The sequence below is a fragment of the Clarias gariepinus genome, chromosome 16 (genome assembly GCF_024256425.1).
Source record: "Clarias gariepinus isolate MV-2021 ecotype Netherlands chromosome 16, CGAR_prim_01v2, whole genome shotgun sequence".
Taxonomy (NCBI): Eukaryota; Metazoa; Chordata; class Actinopteri; order Siluriformes; family Clariidae; genus Clarias; species Clarias gariepinus.
The window spans coordinates 30,197,752-30,221,021 of record NC_071115.1 but is presented as its reverse complement, the minus strand read 5'-3'; the positions used below and the strand labels follow the sequence as shown (position 1 = coordinate 30,221,021).

Below are 23,270 nucleotides of genomic sequence, written 5' to 3'. Positions count from 1 at the left end.
GACAAAGCACCTTTATACACCGATCAGCCATAACATTATGACCACCTGGCTAATATTCAGTAGTGAAAAAGTTCACTTGCTGCTTAATATATCCCACCCACTTCCAGACGCCATTAAAACAAGGTATTAAAAAATGTAGCTATTGTGAGTAGGGCTGAATTGTGATGGCTAGAGGACTTGGGTCAGAACCAGAAGTCCAAAACAGCAGGTCTTGTGTGATGTTTCTGGTCTGCAGTGGTCAGGAAGTGTGATCCAAGTTAGGAAAACCTGTAAACTGGCTACAGGGTCATGGGTGGCCTGGGCTTACTGGTGCACAAGGGGAGTGAAGGCTGGCCCGTGTAGTCTGATCCAATAGAAGACCCACTGTAAATCAATCAAAAAGATGAAAAGGTTAATGCTGGTTCCAATAGAAAGGTATTGGAACCAGAACACACACACAAACAAACAGGCCATTACTGGTGGGGTGGCGCCTACTCAATATTAGGTGTGTGTTCATAATGTTATGGCTGATTAGTAGAACTAACTCATTCATTTATTATGCAATTTAAATTTAAATGATTTCTTTCTCTCTGTCTCTCTCTCTTTTTTTTTTTTTTTTTTTTTACAAAAAGCAATGAGAATCTTAATGGTGTGGCCTAAGAAATGAGCCAAATCACACGTACCATACACTCAAAGACATTTATTCCTAATGCATCTTTAAAATTACTATTGCATATTTTGTTATGTATCATATTATACATGTTAGAGTTTGTTAATCTTTGGTTTAACATGATATGTGTGTACCAGTGAATAAACAGTGCAGTAATACACATCAGGCTTGCAGACACTAACAGGTGCATGATGCAACTTTCTTCAAAACAAAATTATGTTAAACTGGACATTCAACAACAATAGCTGGAAGTATATATAAAAATAAATATCGTTTTTTTTAATATAAAAACTAAACAGAAGCTTTTAATAAACAGAATATAACTGTTTTTTACGCTCTAGAAAATATAACTGGGATTTAACGGCACAGAATAGGGCGCGTCCTAAATCAAGCCGAGTTCTCTGGGTTAGGGTTAGGGCGCGGGGAAATAACCGCTTCTCAATGCGAACGAAGTGCCCTGCTTGTCTACTGTGGAAGGCGTTTGAGTTCGAGCCCTCGCGAGTGTTTGGATCCCCGTGCGGATGTGACATTTCAGAGAGGAGCGCGACCGCCATTTTGAGTTTTAGCTCTGCGCTGCACATCAGGAACCGAACGGGAGCGGAGAGAGAGAGAGTAAGTGAGTGAGTGAGAGAGAGTGGGATAGACGGGAGAGAAAGAGCCGCTCTGGCCGTGACCGGGCAAAAAAATAGGTATAAATACACGTATTAGATATAGAGTTTTATTGAGAAAGCTTTTTTGGTTACTGCGCGTGAACGTGTGAAAGGGAAGCGTGAGCGTCTTTTGTCGGTTTAAACTTCTAACTGAGTGCGGATTTAAATGAACAATCCGGTTTGAATGGATTGCATTTCTCGCCGCTCCCCCCTGACAGAGGGACAATCGGAGGAGCACACGGACTGGAAACACTGCGAGGGAAGATAAATATATATCATTTTTCTCAGAAATCGCATGACTCGCTTGTTGTTGTTTTTTTTCTGTATTCACGTTTGTGCGCTAGTTTACGATAACTAGCATCGGCTAGCTGTAAACACAACAGGGTATTTGCTTGTTTTCGTTCATAGTTTTGTTTTATTGTTATTAGCTTGGAGTCTCCTTTTTTTTTTTTTTGGATACTTTAAGCTCACGTGGTGTCGCCACTGTCCCACCAAAAGGCGCCGAGATTGGGCGAATAGCGAGCAAATACGTCCGCGTTTCTCTGCCAGCGCCCCCGCCGGCCTCCCTCCCTCGCTCCCCGGCGCCGACCTCAGGAAAACCCGAGGTCGCGTCACCGCAGGCCCGGCCCGACCCGTGCAGCCGCGATCCGTCGCACTTGCATCCTCCTTTCGCTACGGAACCCGAACCGGATCAAGCCGAGGGAAACCAAGACGAAGACGGCAATAGTGAGGTAACAAACATGAACCATCACCACCACCATCAGACGCAACAGCAGCAACAGAAAGCCGGCGAGCAGCAGCTTAGCGAGCCCGAGGACATGGAGATGGAAGGTATAATATAAATGTTACCTAAACATAGTAACGTTACTTAAAACTATTCATACTAGTCCTTTTTTTTTAACGCACTTTTTTTTCTTGTGAAAAACATAACACGCGTATCGTAAACATTAGTGTGTTTCAGAGCGCTAGCTAGTTTGTTTTGACCTGATTAGCGCGCTAGCTCGATTTAACAACTAGCACATCTGTCTATCTCTAATATCAGAGCAGAGCTCGACTGAGGTAATATATATATAATCAGCGCAATGATGCACTCAGTCTATTCGTGTTTTCTTTAACTTATATTATTTTAAATCTAGTGGATTAATTATGTCGGGCTAGTTTGATGTGTTAGCATAGCAGCACATTTCACGTTAACGGAATGTATCGTATATCACCAGGGGATGATGAAATAACATTATAAACTACAATCGTTGTCTATTCACTATTTATAAACTCTATATTGGCCGCTTGTGGTTGTTTTTTTAAATGTAATTCAGCTCTATATGTCTGTATTAAAGCTAACGCTAGCTCTGTGCTGCATCAACAAACGTGGTGCTAAAGCAAACTTAGCGAGAATCAACGCAGTTCCAGCAAAACACACACACACACACACACACACAGACATGACACTTGCTTTTCTTTCTTCTTTCTTTTTTTAAATATCCAAAACTCTTGCACACTAACACGTCGTTTTTTTTATGTCAAGTGTGTTGTAATTTGCTTTATTGTCTGACCAGGCCTGTCTTAATTAAAGCCAAGATATAGATAGATGGGTGGATGAATGAATAAAATATTAATTTAAATCATCCAGTTTAAACCTGTGGAGTGGAATAACCTTTTCACCTGCGTTTTATTTATTTATCTTGTTTAATGTTTTCATAAATGCTAATGATAGTTTTATCCTGCGAGGAGGAGAGATGAGGAACCAGGCCGTTTAGCGTACCGTACAGGTTTATACATCTGATTGTTTTAAATGTAATCATAATAAAATGTTCAAACAAGCCATAAATAACATAAAATACAAATAATTCGCTTCCTCTTTTTTTGCCCAGCTCTGGACTTCTAACGCTTTGTTTTTCCTTACATTTTGCTCCACTAAACTAACCAAAATTAGACTCGTTTCTTCACAAAACTTTTAGATTTCATTATTTATTATTTTGCGGTTACTTTGCACTCGCTCCTGTTTGTTTATTTTCCTGTATTTATCCGTATAACAAGCCGACTAGCAGAGCAGGGGGGAGTGTATCTGCCGTTTTTTCGTTTCCAAGATGGCGGCATGTACGTTCTCCCCATCCGTTCTCGGACTAATCTCGCCCCCCGTTCGTTTCACATTGGCTACTCGTTATGCTAATTCTCCCTCCGATTGGCTGACGCGTCGACTACACGACGGAACATCAAATCACCGAGCGCAAGGTGAATTTTGTCGAATACGGATAGGGAAAAAATAACGGATTTTTTTCCCCCTCTCCACTCAATGATCAATTAAGCAGCGCGAGGCCCGCGTCCGCTCCGGTGCGTCGGTTTGTTTATGTGTTTCTGAGGCAACAGGAAGGCGACGCGGTGACAAGTAACACATTCTCGGTATCACTTTTGGACATTATTTCCGTGCATTACGTGGTAAACCGAGAGTGAGTGATGTGTACGATGAGGGGGGAAAGAAAACACAGCAGTGATGTTAGCTTGATCTCGCGCGAGTCATGGCGGAGGTGGAGGGAAGGGGGAGGGAGGGAGAGTGTGGGGGGGGGGGAGGTGTAACGAGCGGATAGGCTCCGAAATGTAGAAACGACCAGATTAATGTCCGTTTATAGACCGTCTATAATCTGTTTATAAGCAGATTAAACCGAGAGATGTGGTGTGTTAGCTTGTAATGCTAACGCTAATAATAATGAGGCTGCGGCAAGGCCACGGCGCGCGCGCGCGTCACCCAGTCCCAGGTTCAGCGCGTGCTCCGCTCGAGCGCCATTTTTTTAACGCGTATAGGGTTTTTACATCCAGAGTCTTTTAATATTTCTCCATTTTTGGAGAGTGCAGGGGTGTGTACTTGCCCCAGGCATGCACTATGCAGTGGGAGGGGCGTTTTTCCCGGCTGTGTGCATAAAGGTTTAAATGTTTTTCCTGATTTATCATATCTGTCCCTCTCTCTCTCTCTATATATATATATATATATATATATATATAGTTTAAATTAGGGCAAAGACAACAACTAAGGAACCCACTGTGTGTGTGTGTGTGTGTGTGTGTGTGTTTAAGGATAATCCACATGTTTGATGTTTGTTTACACCACGACGCTGTTGTGTCCTGCACCTGGATTGGTTAGAAGGTCTTGATTTAGTTTTTTTTCCATAAATATGAGCTCTGACAGCAGTGCAGCCGAGCATCACAAGGCAGTATTGTTTCCATGGAAACGGCTTGCAAGCTGGTGTTGGTGTAACGCTCGTGCGAAGAGTCTGTAATGTTATTCGGTTTGTTAAGAAACTTGAGTGTTTAACGTAAATAAGATTGTGATTATGCTTTTTGGTCTCGCACCTGATTCACCCCGCCGCCTCTCCCACAGCTGGGGACACGGATGATCCCCCGAGAATCCCTCAGAATCCGGTCATCAACGGGAACGTGGCAATGGCCGACGGACACAACAACACAGAAGAAGACATGGAGGACGGTAAGTGGGAAATTTAAAAGCTCTCGGCTCTAATTTTTAAGCGACCTTAAAAGACTTCAGTGGGTCTCAGAGATTAATAAGACGATTGAACAGAGTTTGTGTCTGTTACAACACGACAAGTGTTTTTTTTTTTTTTTTTATATATAGCAGAAGGCTGACGGAAACTGAGGATGACCCCGCGGCCCGCTTTTACTTCTGCTTTTTTTTATTCCGAGTTTAGACTATACAAATGCCACTCTGATCACATGAGTCATTCGTTCATGGAAGTGACAGTTGTATGCACTGCAATAAAGTTGTGCACTGCAGTTAGTTGATCACGTCTCCGTGAGCTCTGGTGCCTCGGAGGAAGGAGGCTGTGGAGGGATTTAGTTTTTTTGTTTATTTATTTATCGAGTTAAATGATTTTTGGAGCGTAATTTCTCAGTTTTCAATACAACACGTTTTGGTGTTTTCACTAATCAGACGCTTTAACTTTTTTTCCAAAACGAAGTGCGTGGCATGGAGCCGGCAGAAAAAACTGGACAGGCTGAGAAACACTGTTTTACAAAACTCCTAGCTTTCTGTCACAATTTGTTTATTCAGTCAGAATGTCTGGTACGATTTCTAAATTAGTTTAAGATCGTGAACCTCAAGAATATTTTGTTTGCAGCATTCAACCTCTGTAGAAAATTGTTAATTCAAAAAAAAAATTTTTGCATGGTTTGGGGGTTTAATTGTTGAATAGCGTAAATTTTTTACATTCTACAATGTGCATTGCGTTTAGAATCAGACCATTTGGAAAGCCCTATTTGGATTGAAGTCGGTTATTGGTGAATGTCTGATCTTTTTTTTATTAATTTTTTTTACGCATGTTAATGATAATCTTTTGTCTGGACGGCAATAAACTGACCACAGCAGGAGTCACTTTCTAGCCGGTTGTATTTTGCATGAACCCAGATGTCAGGTGGACATGTGACCACGCTCTGTTCAAGTCCAAGAGGCGCTGGTAGGGACGACAAGACTCTGGTTTTGATTTCATTCTAGTGCGAATCAAGATTCAAGGAACGGTTTGAAAATGCATTCTTTTTTTGTCCGGCGAGTGATACAGATACACAAACTACAAGACAAAACACCACGGTTAGCAGCAGTCCCTTTTTTTCTTCTTTTCCCTTAATGCAGCGTGTGTGCATAGATGAAGAGAAAACGCAGCTGTGACAGATCCAGAGGAACAACCGTAAAACAGAAAATGACCCTGTGTGAGTTTAATCCCGTCAGAATTACTGGGTGTCTGAAAAATCAGGAAGCAGTGGGAATGTGCTGAGGAAAAATCTGCAAGACAACCCAGCTAGGAAAATGCCAGTGTGTGTAGAGTTTTTGTTGGAAATGATGAACACAAAACTAAGTATCACTTTTAACCCTGACCTCCCCTACCTCCTGTTGCTGAGCGCTGGTGTTTAATCCATCAGATGAATAAAAAAAAAAAGAAATTAAATAGAATTGTCCACACCTACTGTACACAAACAGGTGTGTGTTCGGCACGTGTTGTCTTTGTGCTAGAGATTAGTTAATTAAAGGCGCACACTCCTCCACTCTGTCTCCTTTGTGAATGTGGATACTGTCTCAAACGGACTTATGGATGTTTTTTTTCTTCTTTTTTTCTTTTTCGTGTCCATGTAACCACACACACACACACACACACACTCCTGCGGTGGTAACGTGTGGACAGAGGGTTTGTAACGTCCTGTACCACTTTACTGAACTCCACAGATACGAGCTGGCGTTCCGAGGCCACCTTCCGCTTCGTGGTGGAGCGCTTCAGCCGGCTCAGCGAGTCGGTGCTCAGCCCATCGTGCTTCGTAAGGAACCTGCCATGGAAGATCATGGTCATGCCTCGCTTCTATCCCGACCGGCCTCACCAGAAAAGCGTCGGCTTCTTCCTCCAGTGCAACGCCGAGTCAGACTCCACGTAAGTCACCGCAAGCTCGCGCCGGTTAACATTTATGATGTAGATCACACGGAGACACTGTTTATTTTTTTCCCCACACACGCACACAAACATACAGCCAGGACTTGTTTTTGCTGACGCTCTTTGTCATTTTGAGCGTACTCGCCGCGTGTAAATGCCGCTGACGGTGAAGTATTCCTCCTCGTCTTCGCATTAAACACAGCAGCGGTGTCAGGAGCTGGATTAAATCACTGTCTAGTAGATGAATATTCTACAGAAAAAATAGACACTGCATCACTTTCTAAATATATGACTGACTGGCGTTGCATTCCGGGTCACTTATCAATATCCGACAGGAATCTGTCCGCTTTGCAAAATACACAATTGTCATTTGAATAGAAGTGCCCTGAAGCGACAACAAGAATTTATAAAGGCAAATGTAAATTCATAAAGGCATAAGTGTTATTTTCACACAGTTTTAGTGTTTTTAGATTGTGTTTATTTTATAACCTGGAGGATTTTTGCCGTGTAGATGAACAATAAAAAATAAACAGGGACAGGAATTCCCACCTGATACAATGTTATCACGATACCTAGATTTGAATTGCGATTTTCTAAACATCAGTTCTATAAATGTCGCAGTTTCATTTAACCTCAAAAAAAGAATCCAGATTTTAATACAATTCCAAACGAACTTGGCAAATACTTCACTTAATAGTTTAGAGCACTCCACCTGCAGGATTATAGAGGAACAGCAACATTTTACCACCTCAAATGCAAACATGGATATAAATTTACAATCCTAAATCAGTCTTACTACTCGTCCTCGTGACATCACTGTCCGCTTTGTCCTCGTTCTCAGGTCATGGTCATGTCACGCTCAAGCCATGCTGAAAATCATAAACTACAAGGACGACGAGAAGTCGTTCAGCCGACGCATCAGCCACCTGTTCTTCCACAAGGAAAACGATTGGGGTTTCTCCAACTTCATGTCATGGAGCGTAAGTGATCACTTCCTCACCTCTCCTCGATATTGCCCGCCCTGTCGAGCCCGTGTTCTCACCGCTGGCTGTGCTTGTGCCTTTTAGGACGTAACCGACCCAGAGAGAGGCTTTGTGGAAGACGATAAGGTCACCTTTGAAGTTTCTGTCCAGGCCGACGCTCCTCATGGTGTGGCGTAAGTGAACTGTGGTTGACATCTTTTACACTTTAGATCCCCCCCCAACATTAAAGTATAGTGATGATGATGTACATTGTTGTTTTTTTTTTTGTTTTTTTTGTTTTTTCCAGCTGGGATTCAAAGAAGCATACTGGGTATGTAGGATTAAAGAACCAAGGAGCCACGTGCTACATGAACAGTCTGCTGCAGACGCTCTTCTTCACCAACCAGCTCCGGCGGGTGAGAAACAAATACGTAAAACTACGAGCCACAGCGCATTTGAGGAATAGTGCAGTCAAGAGCGAGTAGGGGGGCCAAGCACTTTGTGGCTCCAACACTTAGCAAAGGGAGGAAGCTCAGAAGCCACTGGAACCATCAGTGATTATTACTAAAGGCTTGAACTGGGTTTAAAGCATCGAGTCGTTGATGAGAGAATCTCACTTCCTGTTTTTGGTAAAAAATCTTAAGTTACAAACGAACACGAAGCTCCTTAGTGAATTTTTAAGTTATGATTTAACTAAATCAAAGAAATCCAAAAGAAAACGTTTGTATGAAGAGAAGCAATAAAAATATATATTTTTAAAAATCGAAAAGGGTGGAAAATCTAATATTATGGAAATTAACATCATGGTGTTCATGAGTTATAGGAAATATGGAACTGTAATTGAGTTATAGTGAGGTGGTTATTAGCTGCATAATTATTGGCACCCTCGCAAACATTTTCCATCTGATTCATACTAAGAGAGACTCCTTTAGTTGAACTGGATGTGTTTTAAGTGTGTTGTTTTAAATGGCCCTATTAGTCCTTATAATATTACTGGGAATTACCATTTTATTTCATCCTAAAATGAATAAAAAATAAAAAATGACTACACCAACTCTCATTAAGCCCAAAACCCTTGCGAATTTTATTTTTCTGTCTTTATTATTTCTTATATCTGTAGTTTGTGTGTGTATATGGCCCTCTGTCTGTTTCAGACATATCTAAAAGTTTTTTGGGGTGATTTTGTGTCCTTGCAGGCGGTGTACATGATGCCCACTGAGGGCGACGACTCCTCCAAAAGCGTTCCCCTTGCACTTCAGAGGGTCTTCTACGAACTCCAGCACAGCGATAAGCCCGTCGGCACGAAGAAACTCACCAAGTCTTTCGGGTAGGACGATCTTTCTATGTTTTTTATTAGTTAAGAATAGGATAAAAATTCCTTTACGGACAAAATATAAATTGGCGTACAAATTTAAACCACTCTGGAGGCGAGTCCTTAAACGCGAAACTTAGTCCGCTAAAGTATTGCTTTACCACGTTTTCCCCATGGGAAATAATGTTAATGCAGATAATCTGTTCCAGCCGCCCATAAATATTACCAACACTGTAATCATATTTTTGCATATAAACACAAAACATTTAAAAAAGACATGCAAATGAAGTAAAAGAAAACTATAAATAGACATTAAACTTAACTTAACCTTAATTTATGATTCCTCTTGGACCGGCTGCTTTAAAAACCAAATTGAAAGCGGCTCCCTTTCTTTCTTGCTATCGTCCTTGAGAACATTCTTGCAACCCATAGAGCTATGTCTTTAATAAATCAAAAGAAAAAAAACGCACAAATATCTAAACTCGCTTTGCTTGACTTTGCATTGAGACAAACACTTTTTAAACGGCGCTCGTTTCGTTCGCTCGTATGCTGAAAATGTTTTGTGCGTCGAGGCAAATTTCGTACAAAATCTCAATTCTTAAGGTGGAAATGCGTGAGGCGGGGCGTTCGTATCCCGAGGTACTACCGTGTGTGTAATTTGACCTACCACGTTAATATCAAGGCCCGGCTAAGAGTCCTGACACGTGCTGCTTTGAATATAGCTCACTAGTCCAGGCAGTTATCGGTGCTGAGTGTCTCTCCGTCGTCCACCACCTGGGAGTCGAGTCTTGAGTTGAGACGTAAAAGATGGGGGTCATGACTGATGACATGTTTCATGCTCTCAATGATGGAAGTGGCTAAAGTGATAAAATAGTTTTGTTTTGTTTTTTTCGTTTTTTTTCTCAGGAGTGGAGATTAATATCAGTCAGACTTTAAAAGAGAAGAAGGGAAAAAAAAACATACGGGTGCGCTGGCCTGTCCTTTGTTTAATCGACAGTTTCCTCAGCACCCGCACCCGTTTTCTCACTCCACCCTGTTTCTTTTGTTGTGTTATATGCAGACGGTGCAGCAGAACAATACACCTGTTAAATGATTAGCTGTTTGCGTGTCGTGTAGCGGGTTCTGTGATGTGTTCCAGACTCGTAGCACGCTGGCAGTTTGTTCATGCAGCTCACCGCCGAGTCTTTGTGTCTAAGAGAAACTATAAAACGTTGTTAAATAATTTTCTTGTTGTTGATGACGTGTTTATCGTAGTTGTTTTATTACCGGGGTTTAAACTTACTACAGTTACAGTAATGTTGGAGTAAAATAACGGCTTATTGTCAAAAGCAAGTTGATGCTGAAGTTGAATAAATACTTTTTTGTTCTCGGTGATTAAAATGAACCTTTATTCTTTTTGGGGGAGTTAAAAAAAAAATTAATCAAATGGCCACTTTATTCAATTTCTAAAATGTTGCAAAGAACATCGCTTGTTTTTATAGTATTTACTGTATCAGTTTTTACGTAATGGCATGTTTTTTTTTTTTTAATCTATAATATAAACTGATCGTTTTAGAAAAATTGTAACGTTCACAGTCGTGACCTCCTCCCATAAACACGTGATTGCTTGATGTCTAACAAAGCATAGTTTTATTTTGTTTTGTGCTGATTTGTGTAGTTCAACCTGTGTGTGTGTGTGTGTGTGTGTGTGTGTGTGTGTGTGTTGGTCAGGTGGGAGACGTTGGACAGTTTCATGCAGCATGACGTCCAGGAGCTGTGCAGAGTGGTGAGTTTCAGAGGCATTTAGACACCAAACAGAAATGTTCTCATAAGCGTGTAAGTCCAAACAGATGCTAAGGCGTGTCTCCGTTCCAGCTCCTGGACAACGTCGAGAACAAGATGAAGGGGACGTGCGTGGAAGGTACCATCCCAAAGCTCTTCAGAGGAAAGATGGTGGTAAGCTCACATCCGCCTGTATTTTTTTATTTATTTATTTTTATTAATCGAGAAGAATTGATAACTTTTTTTTTCTATCTTTTTTTTTTTTTACCTTCTAGTCCTACATCCAGTGTAAGCATGTGGATTACAGATCTGAGCGAATAGAGGATTACTACGATATCCAGCTGAGCATAAAGGGAAAGAAAAACAGTGAGTACCTCTGAGGGGTATTGAGTCCGAGTGTATTGTTTCCTGTAAATCCCTTTAATATTCCGCACTGTTTTATTATCTCTGTTGTGAACACAGTCATTTCCGAATGTGATAAATTACTACACCTCGTCCCGTCTCTGATTTATTTTTATTTTCCCCCCTCCCCCCTGCAGTCTTTGAATCATTTAAAGATTACGTGGCTGTGGAGCAGCTCGACGGGGATAACAAGTACGATGCGGGGGAGCACGGCCTACAGGTGCGCATCTCGCTCTTCGGACTCGCCATTAAACCGCCCACACACTCGGCTCGTTACCATCCTGACTCGTGCTTCTGTTCTATTTTTCTTTTTCTTTTTTTTTCAGGAAGCCGAGAAGGGAGTGAAGTTCCTCACGTTTCCTCCCATCCTGCACTTACAGCTCATGAGGTTCATGTACGACCCCCAGACCGACCAAAACATCAAGATTAACGACAAGTACGAACAGCAGCGTAGTGCTTAATCACCACACTGACACCAGAATAGTGTGAGAGAGATGCCTTGGGAACAACTTGCATTTTAAATACTATTGATAATTTATATAAATCTTAAAGAAAAAAATTACATTTCTAAGCACTGGTCACATAAAAAAAATTTTTTTATTTCTTAATAATTTGGTTTATAATAGTTATTACATGGACTTAATGATATTGTTATACACTATGAAGTCAGTGTATATATAGCGAATAAGTGTGTGATCTTAAAAATGTAAAAAGGTTTCTGATTCTTTTAAAGGAAGCGGCTAATTCACAAATCATTAGCAAGTGTGTGTGAAGTGTAAAATCACACACCCGGCTTAAACCTTTAATATAATTAAAATGGAAAAGCCGATTTCAGACCTGAGCTTAAATCTCCCCGAGCCGGCCAGTTGGTTAGTCTTGTGTTCTAGGAGTTTCAGAGCCGAGTCAGAACGCCAAGGTGGTTTTATTTGGACGTCCTTGCTAGAGTCCTTTCCTGTACGAGATGAATCAAAACCTCCAGGTTATTGTTAGCAAGCATAAGTACGTGTCGCGCTAAGAGCGAGCTCAGCTCTCAAAATAACCTCGCGAGTGACTCATCTAAACAACAATCATTGACTCTGGAGTTTCCACCTGCTCTACATGTTCTCTGCTGATAGGAGTCTAGGTGTGTGTGTGTGTGTGTTGATAATGATGATGATGATGATTAACTTGACATCCTCAGGTTTGAGTTTCCCGATCAGTTACCGCTGGACGAGTTCCTACAGAAGCCGGACGTGAAGGACCCGGCCAACTACATCTTGCACGCCGTGTTGGTGCACAGCGGAGACAACCACGGCGGCCACTACGTCGTCTATCTCAACCCCAAAGGAGACGGCAAAGTGAGTGTCACGGAGCCAATAGTGAGGACCAATTTCTTTATTTCGGGGTTGGGGGGGTTTTATTATAGATGGACATATTAGAGCCCGAGACAGACGTCGATTTGGAAATCAGCGCTCAGACAGTTCGATTATTTAAATTTAACACCATGTGCTTTATTTTTCTTACAGTCGCTTAAACTTTTCAATTTTGCCATTTCGTTTCCTTTCATGTAACTAAATTTTACAGCACTGTGGTGTAAAGGTGTAATATGTTATCCTTTTTTAAAATTTGTATTTTTTAATCAGTTAAAGTTTAAATTCTTTCCGTCTCACCTCCGAGTTCAGTCCGACAGCTGTCTCCAGTCTCTAATATGTCCACGTCTATTGTTGTTGAATATCTTGCATGTTGCTTAATCAGCACCTCGTCTTGGTATTAGTTTTTTGTTTAGTTAATTACTCAAGTATGTGTTGTTAGGGTTGTTATATTTATAAGTTATTTCTTTCTTCCCATAGTTTAATCACCATCAAATGAGATGCAAAACATTGTTGTTCTTCTGCTCGCATGCAAATAGTTAACTGAAAAAAAAGCACTGTGGTGTGTGTGTGTGTGTGTGTACGTACACGGTGTACCAGCACAGGCTACTGTCTCAACTAAATGAAATGAGCCTCAAAGTCATTTCTGTGACACATGACATCACAGTATAAATGTAAAATAACCTGATGCATGATGTGAACAAAGCTTTTCAGATTGCACTACGAAGATGAAATGCACCTGTTATCGCATCCCTGTGTGTGTGTGTGTGTGTGTGTGTGTGTGTGTGTGTGTGAGAACTCTCAGACTGCTTTGCATGTGAAGTGAAATCCTCATCCACAAGGTGTTGAATCTCCTTTTTTTTTCCTGCTTACTTTTCAATTTTATTACATGCGGTTGTGCTTTACCGGGGAAGCCGTATACCGTTACATATCATATATCTGATCGCTCTAATGAGCAGAAAATGCATTTTATTGTGCAGGATATCACCTCATCTCTCTCAGCGGGTTCTTTTGAGGTCTTTCAGTAACATGGCAACTGCTCATAAACATCAACAGTGTGTTGCTTGTTGCTGAAGTTACAACATGATTAATGCAAAAATATTTACAATTTCCAAACGAGAGATTCTATGAAGGACATCTATTTGCTGCCACTGCCAGTGTTTAACAGGCGTTTAATAGGCGAGGACAAATAGTTTAGAGAAACGACTGCTTTTGTAGCGCTGTTTCTGTCATTTAGGGGCACAAGATTTTTTAAAAAGTAGCCGAGTGTGCTGATGCCTGACACTGGTGTGGATATTAGTTTATTCCTGTTTTTTTTAAGGGAGATTAAAGTTTTTAGAGCTTCTAACTAAATGCCACAGTAGGGATGGACATCACCAGGGAACACCTCATAGATATCACAAAACCTCTCTGGTGATTTGATTACAATTTTAATTTAGATACATGATTTTGTTTATGCATTTTGGTTTGATATAAAAACAAATCTGGTTTTGTTACAATTTTAAATCATAAATCATATGTAGCCTGTTCCTTATGTTAGTTTTCTCACTCATGATACAAACTTTAAATACAAATTTGAAATTAAACACAATTTACATTATTTCTGAGCAGTGCGTATCTCTGTTACATCATCCGCTGTCATTATTATTCCTAAACAAACTAAGCAAATGATTCCCTCCTACCACAGGGAATAAAAAAGTGTAAAAGGTTGAGAGCGCCACCTGTAGGATTATAAAGAAACAGTGATGTTTTACTAGGTGTAAGTGTGTGTAATGAGTGTTTAAGACCAATTCGCTCACAGAGTTTTGAGGAAAAAGACATCAGAGGCTTTTTTTTTGTAAACCTTGTGGAACGTGACTGAAGCTTCAGCGCTCGGTACAGAACGGTTTATATCTGAGGCTGATCAGTCGATCACGGGTCTCGGGCCAATCAGACTTAAAAACCATATATGATAAGTGTCTGTGGTGATAAAAGAATCATAATTTTATAATTGAATCAATTTTTCCTCCCTGGTACAGGTGAGTAAATCTCGTGCTTTTTGTTGGTCACCTTGAGCTTTTCTGTAAAAGCATATCTCTGAGACCTTTCTTCCTCTTACATCATACAACAGTTCATAAGTATTTAAACCAATTTATGAACTAAAAGGTAAAAGCAAGGACATGTCAAGGATTTATTTCTGTTGAAGGTAAAAGATTTTTTTGGGGGGCAAAATAATAATTTGAGAAAGAAGAAAAAAATGGGACATGGGACACACAAAAAAACTGGAGAAGGACAAAATATAAAAAAGGGACAAATGAGGAAGGGGGAAAAGAAATCGAGACCACGTGACTTACACTTCCGGGTCAATCTTCTAGCGCCAGAATACAGATAGGGCAAACTCCGAGTACAAACTGTGAATGCTTTTATATTTTAGTCCAAGCTGAAATTGAAACTCAGTAATTCTCTCCATGCACACGTGTAACTCTAATCCGAGTATTATCGTCCCCGTTTGTCTCATTTAGTTTTTAGCATTTGGCAGCCAGCTTTTAGGGGCAGTACTGACACTCGCTGGACTGGATCTGTAACGTTTTAAACGATCTCGCTAAACTTCACTCAGGTCCCATGTTCCTTTTTCTTCCATAGATACAAAAGAAAAAATAATTTCCCACCCCATGTCCCATTCGGGGCTCTGTCATAAAAGTCAAAATGGCTTCTATCGTCTTTTGAACTTATCAGTATGTATATTAAACTTTTTGAAACGAAACCATGTTCCTCTATTAACTCTTATGTTGCCTCACCTCATATCTTTTATGATTAAAGAAGCCGGGTGGCCCAACAGGTTTCAACAGAGTTTAGCAATTGATCAATACAGTTTTTAAAATGTGACACCACGTTCAAATGAGTTCTTCTGACATCCTTGTTGTTTTCTCATGCATCTCTTCCAGGTGTAATTTAACTTTATTTGCATAAAGCGTAGGTTGTCTCTGTCTTGTCACGCGTGAAGAACGCAGTGGAGTTAATCTGCTTTCCTTCCCACCAGTGGTGCAAGTTCGACGATGACGTCGTTTCCCGATGCACTAAAGAAGAGGCCATCGAGCACAACTACGGCGGCCACGACGACGACCTCTCCGTTCGCCACTGCACCAACGCCTACATGCTGGTCTACATCCGAGAGTCCAAGCTCAGTAAGTGGCTTTTATTTCCACCACTTTCCTTCCACCGACTTAAACCAGCTGCTCCGTGATGGTCTGGTGGTTACGGCGCACAGAGCAGAGCCGACTCGCCGTGAGAGCGTCCTTTACGCTCTGTAATGTAAACGCTCGAAATGGGGTTCTCTCACAATTTATCTCTGGCTGTTAGGGGGAGGATGTGGTGCGGGTAACGTGTCGTGATACAGAGACAGAACACAATGCAGCTTCGAGATTCCAAACTGAAAATGGACCAACATAAAAATCTTAAATGTAGGAAGTAATCAGAGTAAATAGTGAGAATAATTCAAGGTGAATTCTTTTTAAAAACAAATATATATAATTTTTTATATAAAAAAGTTTATCCCCCTTTTTTCCAAATTTTATTCCGATTAACTGCCCTAATTTAGTCGTGTCCAATTCCTCCCAGTCACTGGAGGATCCCACATTAAGCTTCTACTGTTAATGAGTTGGGAGGGCCGCAGACCGACCCACGTGTTTCCTCCGATCCACGTGACGTCACCGACCATTTTTCCGAACTGCTTGCTCACGCACCGTTGGGGGCGGCGTAACGCACTCGGAGGAACAGCGCTATCCGCTCCCTCCGCTTGCGTGAGCTCACAGACGCCCCTAATTGGCTTGTAGAGCCGTCATTAATGTGGGAGCACAAAGTACCTCTCATCCTTTCTCTCTGAGAGAGCTCGGCAATCGGCTCTCTCTAGACCTCCGGCTGTGAGAGGTTACAGCATCACCCAGGAATCGAACCAGCGATCTCCGGATGATAGGGCAAGCGCTTTACCACTCGGAGGCCTATATATTTTTATAGAAATTAGAGTTTTTGCATGAACTAACAATTTGCAATGCGAAACTACTGTGGTTTCAAAACATGGGGTAGGAATTTGTGACGCTTGTAGTTCAGCTAGTGGACAGCAGAGGGCTCTGCACCTTAAAACCTCCTTTTTTTTTTTATTAGATAATCATAATTGTACATAAGGAAGCTCTGCAGATGTGTTGCATCATGTTTGTCCCACATTTCCCTGGTGGGCTATAAAGAGTGTGTGTGTGTGTGTGTGTGTGTGTGTGTGTGTGTGTGTAGGCGAGGTGCTGCAGCCGGTCACAGACATGGACATCCCTCAGCAGCTGGTGGAGAGACTGCAGGAGGAGAAGCGGGTGGAGGCACAGAAACGGAAGGAGCGCCAGGAAGCTCATCTCTACATGCAAGTGCAGGTGAGAAGAACAGATGTTCAGTTACTGTGTCTTTACTCGCTGGTTTTTCCAAGCTTGTGTCGGTTCCCTAAATTTGTTTGTTTATTTGTTTGTAGATGGTGACAGAGGACCAGTTCTGCGGGCACCAGGGCAATGACATGTACGACGAGGAGAAAGTCAAGTACACCGTGTTCAAGGTGCTGAAGAGCTCCACCCTGGCCGAGTTCGTGCAGAACCTCTCTCAGACCATGGTGAGCTCCACAGCGGTACACGCCGCGCCCTTCAGAGCTTCTGGAGTTGCTCAGTACAAACACTTTATTGATATTTTAAGAGAATGTCGCTGAGTAGAATAGGAGATAAAGAGCAATAAAGAGCAATAAAGAGCAAAATTGTAGGTGTTTAGTGCATAAAAAAGGGTTTTGTCCTGACAAGACAAATAAAAATCACACTTGTTAGGAGGAGGACACGAGGGTGTTGGACATCGTGCATATATCAGATCAGGGTGTCGAATGTCTTTCTTATGGATTGTGTGCAGGGTTTCCCACAGGACCAGATGCGGCTGTGGCCCATGCAGGCCAGGAGCAACGGCACCAAGCGGCCGGCCATGTTGGACTACGAGGCAGACTGCAACAAGTCTGTAAGTGCAAACTAACAAATCCATGAAGATGGTTTACAATCTTCACATCTGCAGCTTCCTGCAGAGTCACGTGTCTGTGCTCATAAAGAGATCTTGCTCTGCTTTTACTTCATCTAGATGATCGACTTGAGCGACAACGAGAACCCCTGGACAATATTTTTGGAAACGGTAGATCCAGAAATGGCGGCCAGCGGCGCGACGTTACCCAAGTTCGACAAAGACCGTGAGTGTGACGCCCCGCAAATGTAAATTTCCCTGAAACCGTTTCATCAGCCCGATTAATCACTGGGTTTCCGGTGTTTTTTAAACGTCCTTTCTTTTCCAGATGATGTCATGTTATTCTTGAAGATGTATGACCCAAAAACCAGAAGCTTAAATTATTGTGGACATATCTACACACCTATATCCTGTAAAATACGTAAGTCATGTAAAGTAATAGAGATGGTGAAATGAGGATACAGACACCTAGAAGATCTGAAGCTCATTTGCAGTGTTAATGGTGTTAAACTCCGTCTCTCTCTGTCTGTATAATTAGGAGACCTGCTGCCCGTCATGTGTGAAAGAGCAGGGTTTCAGCAGGGAACTAGTCTTATCCTCTATGAGGTGGGTGTGTGTGTGCTTTTTTTTTTTTTCCCCTGCATTTTCTGCGTTCATCTTCTTACACAATCCTGCATTGACGTGTTTATCTCATCGTCTCTCGTACACCGCAGGAAGTTAAACCGAATTTAACAGAGCGGATACAGGACTACGACGTCTCCCTGGATAAAGCTCTGGACGAGCTCATGGACGGAGACATCATTGTTTTCCAGAAGTACGAGCGCACACACCCTCATCAGCTCTCTGAGTTTTCTGTCCCATTTCTCTGGGTTAATGCGAGCGAGTGTGACGGTTCCTGTGGTCTCTTTAACAGGGATGACCCAGAAAACGACACCAGTGAGCTGCCAACGGCAAAAGACTACTTCAGAGACCTGTACCACCGCGTCGACGTCATCTTCTGTGACAAAACCATCCACAACGACCCAGGCTTCGTCGTTACACTATCCAACAGAATGAACTACTTCCAGGTGGGTTTTATTCAGCGCCCTTGACCGTGTCAGAGACGGAATATAAGTAAAAAGAGACCGTGTAACGTGTGTGCGTGCGCTTCACACATATAAACATAGTGTTTACTAATAATGTGGAGGGGTAAATAATTTTTTTATTTCTTTTTTAAATATTAATAATAGTTTGTCCTTAAGGATTAACATGCCATTACTCTTTGATCAAGACTGACAGGCAAGCATAGATGCCACGCCCACTATAACTCTGACATCCAGTGGCCACGCCTCCTTCATAGGCTGCAAAGACCATGCCTCTTTTCCTTATTCCTGCCATTAATTTTGTGTTCTACTGCATGCATTAGTTCCACTTTTAATCACATGATTCAGAATAAACTTTCAATGTCTCTGGCTTTCAGTGACTTTTGTTAAATCTGGGTTGTTTCCAGAGGCTGAAGCCGCCCCGCCCCTACCATCTGTCCCACCACAAGTGATTTTACCGTTGTTTGCCTCCCTCACTCATTTATTTATGATATTTGTAGGTGGCAAAGACTGTTGCGCAGAGGTTAAACACTGACCCCATGCTCCTACAGTTCTTCAAGTCACAGGGGTACGTTTCCTTCATCTCCTCACATTTATTGTCTCGAATAATGTGAATAGAGGGATTCATCACATAATGTTTAGTATATCTGAGTGTGCTTTTCGTCCTGGGCAGGTACAGGGACGGCCCGGGCAACCCACTCAGGCACAACTACGAGGGAACTCTCCGAGACCTGCTGCAGTTCTTCAAACCACGGCAGCCCAAGAAGCTCTACTACCAACAGGTGAGAGAAACCGAGTCATGCAGCGTGCACCAGCTTGGAAACGTAAGCACTTCTTCAATGTAAGGATCCTCGTTAGCACCGCGCTACCGCGCTCTAGTATAGCGTGTCATGCGATCCGAGCTCTCCCTACAGGAACCTGAGCTCCACTCTGGGGTTCACCTCCAGGTCTCTGACTAATTCATGTCTCCTGATATCTCTCACAGCTCAAGATGAAGATCACAGACTTTGAAAACCGAAGGAGTTTCAAGTCCATATGGCTCAACAGTCAGTTTCGGGAGGAGGTAAAAAAAAAAGGAGCTACATGAATTCAGTTTCTTATTAGCTCTTTTTGTGTAATTCGTTAAAATGTAATTTTTTTAACTTGATCTTCTGTTTTACCTTTGCATGTCTGATTTGTCCTCCAGGAGATCACACTATACCCAGACAAGCATGGCTGTGTTCGAGACCTTCTCGATGAATGTAAAAAGGCAGTGGAGCTCTCAGACAAAGGCTCGGAGAAGCTCAGGTATAAACCACTGCTTTTATTTATCCTGTGGTCGGGTCAGCCTCTGTAAAAGAAGCGTCTTAATGAAAAACAGGAAAATTGATGCTGATTGTTTTCATATCGTGTCCCGTTTTCAAGCGCACCATTAAATCTGATTAGCTCCTTCTCGCGCCGTTCATAAGCTTCTTTTATTAAACCTCATTTTTATCTCTGTGCCCGCTCCTTTGCCCTCACTTTCTTCCCGCAGGCTGTTAGAAATCGTAAGCTACAAAATTATCGGGGTTCACCAAGAGGACGAACTGCTAGAATGTTTATCTCCTGCAGCCAGTCGGACGTTCAGAATAGAGGTGAGATCTTATCTCTGCCTTGCTCCTCAGGGGCTTTATTCTGCAAACCAAGATAGCTTACCTTATAAAAAAAAATCATAAGAGTTTTCTGTCCAGCTTGCAAAGTTTGCAAACGTCCAGGTGTGTATTCGGAATCTTGTTTGTGTGTGCGTTAGGAAATCCCTCTGGACCAGGTCGACCTGGATAAGGAGAACGAGATGTTGATTCCAGTTGCACATTTCCACAAGGAGGTCTTCGGGACTTTTGGAATTCCGTTCTTGTTAAAGATCCGTCAGGTGTGTTGGCGTGTCTCGGTTGTAATTAGATTTAAAAAAAAGCTCATATTTTCATGCCGCACTCACTCGGCCTCAGTTGTCAAACAGGAGCGTTTATCCACGATTGTGTTGCCAAGTTGTGTTTTAGTAAGCGTTAACCCTGTGCTGTGTGCAGGCCGAACCCTTCAGAGAGGTGATGAAGAGAATCCAGAGCATGCTGGATATCCAGGAGAAGGAGTTTGAAAAGGTAAACACCAGGGAAACCCTGATGCAATATCGCAGCCCTTCGTTTACGATTAAATAAGTTGATTTTTTTTTTAAATCATTAGTTCATCTCAAAATTCAACAGATGACGCTGTTTTTTTTTTTCCTTCTTTTTTTTCTTTTAAAACACGCTCATTAGTGTGCCGTTAAATTCAACACTACGAGCGTGTGAACATCTGTGCAAAAATTGATGTTGAAGTCGGGGAACTCAGCAGTAGCTCATTTACACACAAATTGAAACGAGGCATTCTCAGTGAAATAAAGGAAGTTGAAGTAATTATTTTTTTAAAAATGGCAGAATTGTTTGTGCTTTTTCTGCATTTTTCACTCAAATTCCAACAACCTCAGGGTTGGATTATTTGGTGAGCACCGGCACTTCGGTTAATGTTTTTAGCAGGGTTTGTTGTGTGTGTTTTTTTTTGTTTTTTTTTATGGTTGTAATGTTTTTTCTTTTTTTTTTTTTCATTGGTGCATTGCAGTTTAAGTTTGCAATCGTGATGATGGGCCGGCACCAGTACATCAACGAAGACGACTACGAAGTGAACCTGAAGGACTTCGAGCCACAGCCGGGTACGTCATTAGGCCAAACCAGAAGTGCTGCATGCATTATATAACACACGTTTTGCCCATATTAATACAACCCTTTGTGCTTATGGTCACTTGGTGTTTCCTCTGCAGGAAACATGTCCCACCCGAGACCTTGGTTAGGGCTCGACCACTTCAACAAAGCGCCGAAGCGAGGGCGCTACACATACCTGGAGAAGGCTATCAAGATCCACAACTGACACGCTCTGTCTCCGCCCTAACCTCTCCTAATTAAAGACTCTAACCAGAAGTTGTGTGTGTGTGTGTGAGTGTGAGAGTGTGTATGCGCGCACCACTTTTTACCACCTGCCCTGCGGTTACACAGGCCCTGCCTATGAAGTCTTCAGCAAACCAGAGTTCCTGCTCATCGTTTTTCTTTCTTTTGTTCCTTTATTTTCCTCCTCCCCCTTTAGAAGCTCTTCGATTCGACTTCAGTCGCTTGTTTTGTTTTTCTTTTTTGTCTGGGAGAATGAATTGCATTTTAACAAACGGGGGAACAGAATGAACTTTCTAGACAGGTTCTTTTTGTTTGTTTGTTGTTGTTGTTGTTTTTTTCAGTTTTGGTTTTGTTTTCCTTTTTAATTTTCCTTTTTAAAGAATTGCTACGGCATGAGAGCTGCTGCGTGCATAATAGCGAGGGAGGGAGAAGGATGGACGAACAGACGGATGGAAAACTTTGGCCATTTACCCTTGTTAAAGGACGAAAGTATGGATGTTGAATATTTAACCAACTTTTAACCAAAAAGGACACCACTGATGGCTGAATCCTCGCTGGTAACTCCGAAGCAGTTTCGTGTTTTCTCGTCCCTTAGCGCAAAACTAGTTTTGTTGTTTTTTTTTTCTTTGTTTTTTTTCCGTGTTTACGCAACTCTCACTTAGTTCAGTTAAGAATGAAGTCGTATCTTTCATGGATAACTTGTATTATAAAAATAAAGATCCACAGCTTCGTTTTAAAAACAAACAACAAACGAAATGAATCGTCTGTACTTCATTTTGCACGTTGGCACTTAATATCAAAGGTTTTACATTTTTTCACAAAATGTAATCTTTGGTCGTGTTTTGGCCCCTGAGGCCCCCCCCCGTCCCTTGATCTGTGTTCCTTTTCTGTCTTTCTCTCCCCCAGCCCACCCTCTTGCGCTTTCTCCCTATCTGGATTTTCCACTCATTTTCGTTCCTCTGTCGTTTTTGCCGTTGGGAATGGAGGCGGTGTTGCTCCACACTCGTCCTATGTTAGCAGGAGGCTGCAGACTTTCACTAGACTGGTTCGGGATGTAGAGAAACCAGCATTGAAACGAACCATTATTGGTTTATTTTGTTTTCGTTTATTTTGTTTCTTTCTTCCTTTAAGTTTTTTTCTTTTTTCGATGCACAGGAGGAGGCGTGCTCCAGCGTGCGTAGTCTGCTTTGTAAAGACAAACATTTAAAATTGTATATTTAAAAAGAATGGACATGTAAAATTAAAGACACACTTTTGTTGGGTACAGATCGATTCAGATGTTCATATTCATTGTGTGTATTTTGGACACCGTTTTATTTTTATTATAATTTTTTTTTTCTTTCCCTCAACTTCTTGCTCTAAGTTCGTTTTAAGTGCAGATGCGGATCACATCTTTTGATTCCGATTCCCACGCCCTCCCCCCCCCAGTCTAATTCCTCCGTGTAGCAGCAGTGTACAACAACTATTCCTGTATATTGCCTTTTTGCTGAAAAATGTATGTTGAATAAAATTTTCTATAAAAGCTACTGCAACTATTGATGGAACATTGTGATCCTGAGGGCAGGTTTTTCCTACGCTGATTGGCGCGTCAGTGCTGCAATTAAAACATGTTGGGCTGCTACATGTTTGCAATTCTGGAGAGTTTATCTTTGAGTTTGGAGTCATATATTTAAAAAAAAAAAAAAATCCCCCCCCCTCACAGAAATGAGGGTTAATTCTGGACTTATTTAGAATGAAAAT

At 41.8% G+C, this 23,270-nt stretch overlaps 1 protein-coding gene across 3 annotated transcripts; it reads left to right on the top strand.

The window, feature by feature from the left end:
- The first annotated feature begins 1,280 nt into the window (after nt 1-1,280).
- On the top strand, nt 1,281-22,019 carry usp7 (ubiquitin specific peptidase 7 (herpes virus-associated)). Of its 3 annotated transcripts, none has more exons than XM_053514549.1 (31): nt 1,281-2,130; nt 4,673-4,777; nt 6,524-6,722; nt 7,564-7,702; nt 7,790-7,878; nt 7,992-8,100; nt 8,881-9,011; nt 10,707-10,761; nt 10,851-10,931; nt 11,033-11,123; nt 11,297-11,379; nt 11,486-11,595; nt 12,340-12,496; nt 15,528-15,672; nt 16,772-16,902; nt 16,998-17,132; nt 17,417-17,518; nt 17,636-17,741; nt 17,844-17,936; nt 18,054-18,121; nt 18,229-18,329; nt 18,429-18,582; nt 19,098-19,165; nt 19,271-19,379; nt 19,583-19,660; nt 19,784-19,884; nt 20,111-20,210; nt 20,366-20,485; nt 20,640-20,711; nt 21,208-21,298; nt 21,407-22,019. In XM_053514549.1, the coding sequence occupies exons 1-31, from the start codon at nt 2,040-2,042 to the stop codon at nt 21,511-21,513; spliced, it is 3,321 nt and encodes a 1,106-aa protein (XP_053370524.1). In that variant the 5' UTR covers nt 1,281-2,039; the 3' UTR covers nt 21,514-22,019. The 3 variants fall into 3 exon arrangements, with proteins under 3 accessions (XP_053370524.1, XP_053370523.1, XP_053370525.1); XM_053514548.1 differs by having other exon boundaries at nt 1,282-2,130; nt 12,340-12,517; XM_053514550.1 differs by lacking the exon at nt 1,281-2,130 and adding an exon at nt 3,586-3,699 and having other exon boundaries at nt 12,340-12,517.
- The last annotated feature ends 1,251 nt before the right edge of the window (nt 22,020-23,270 follow it).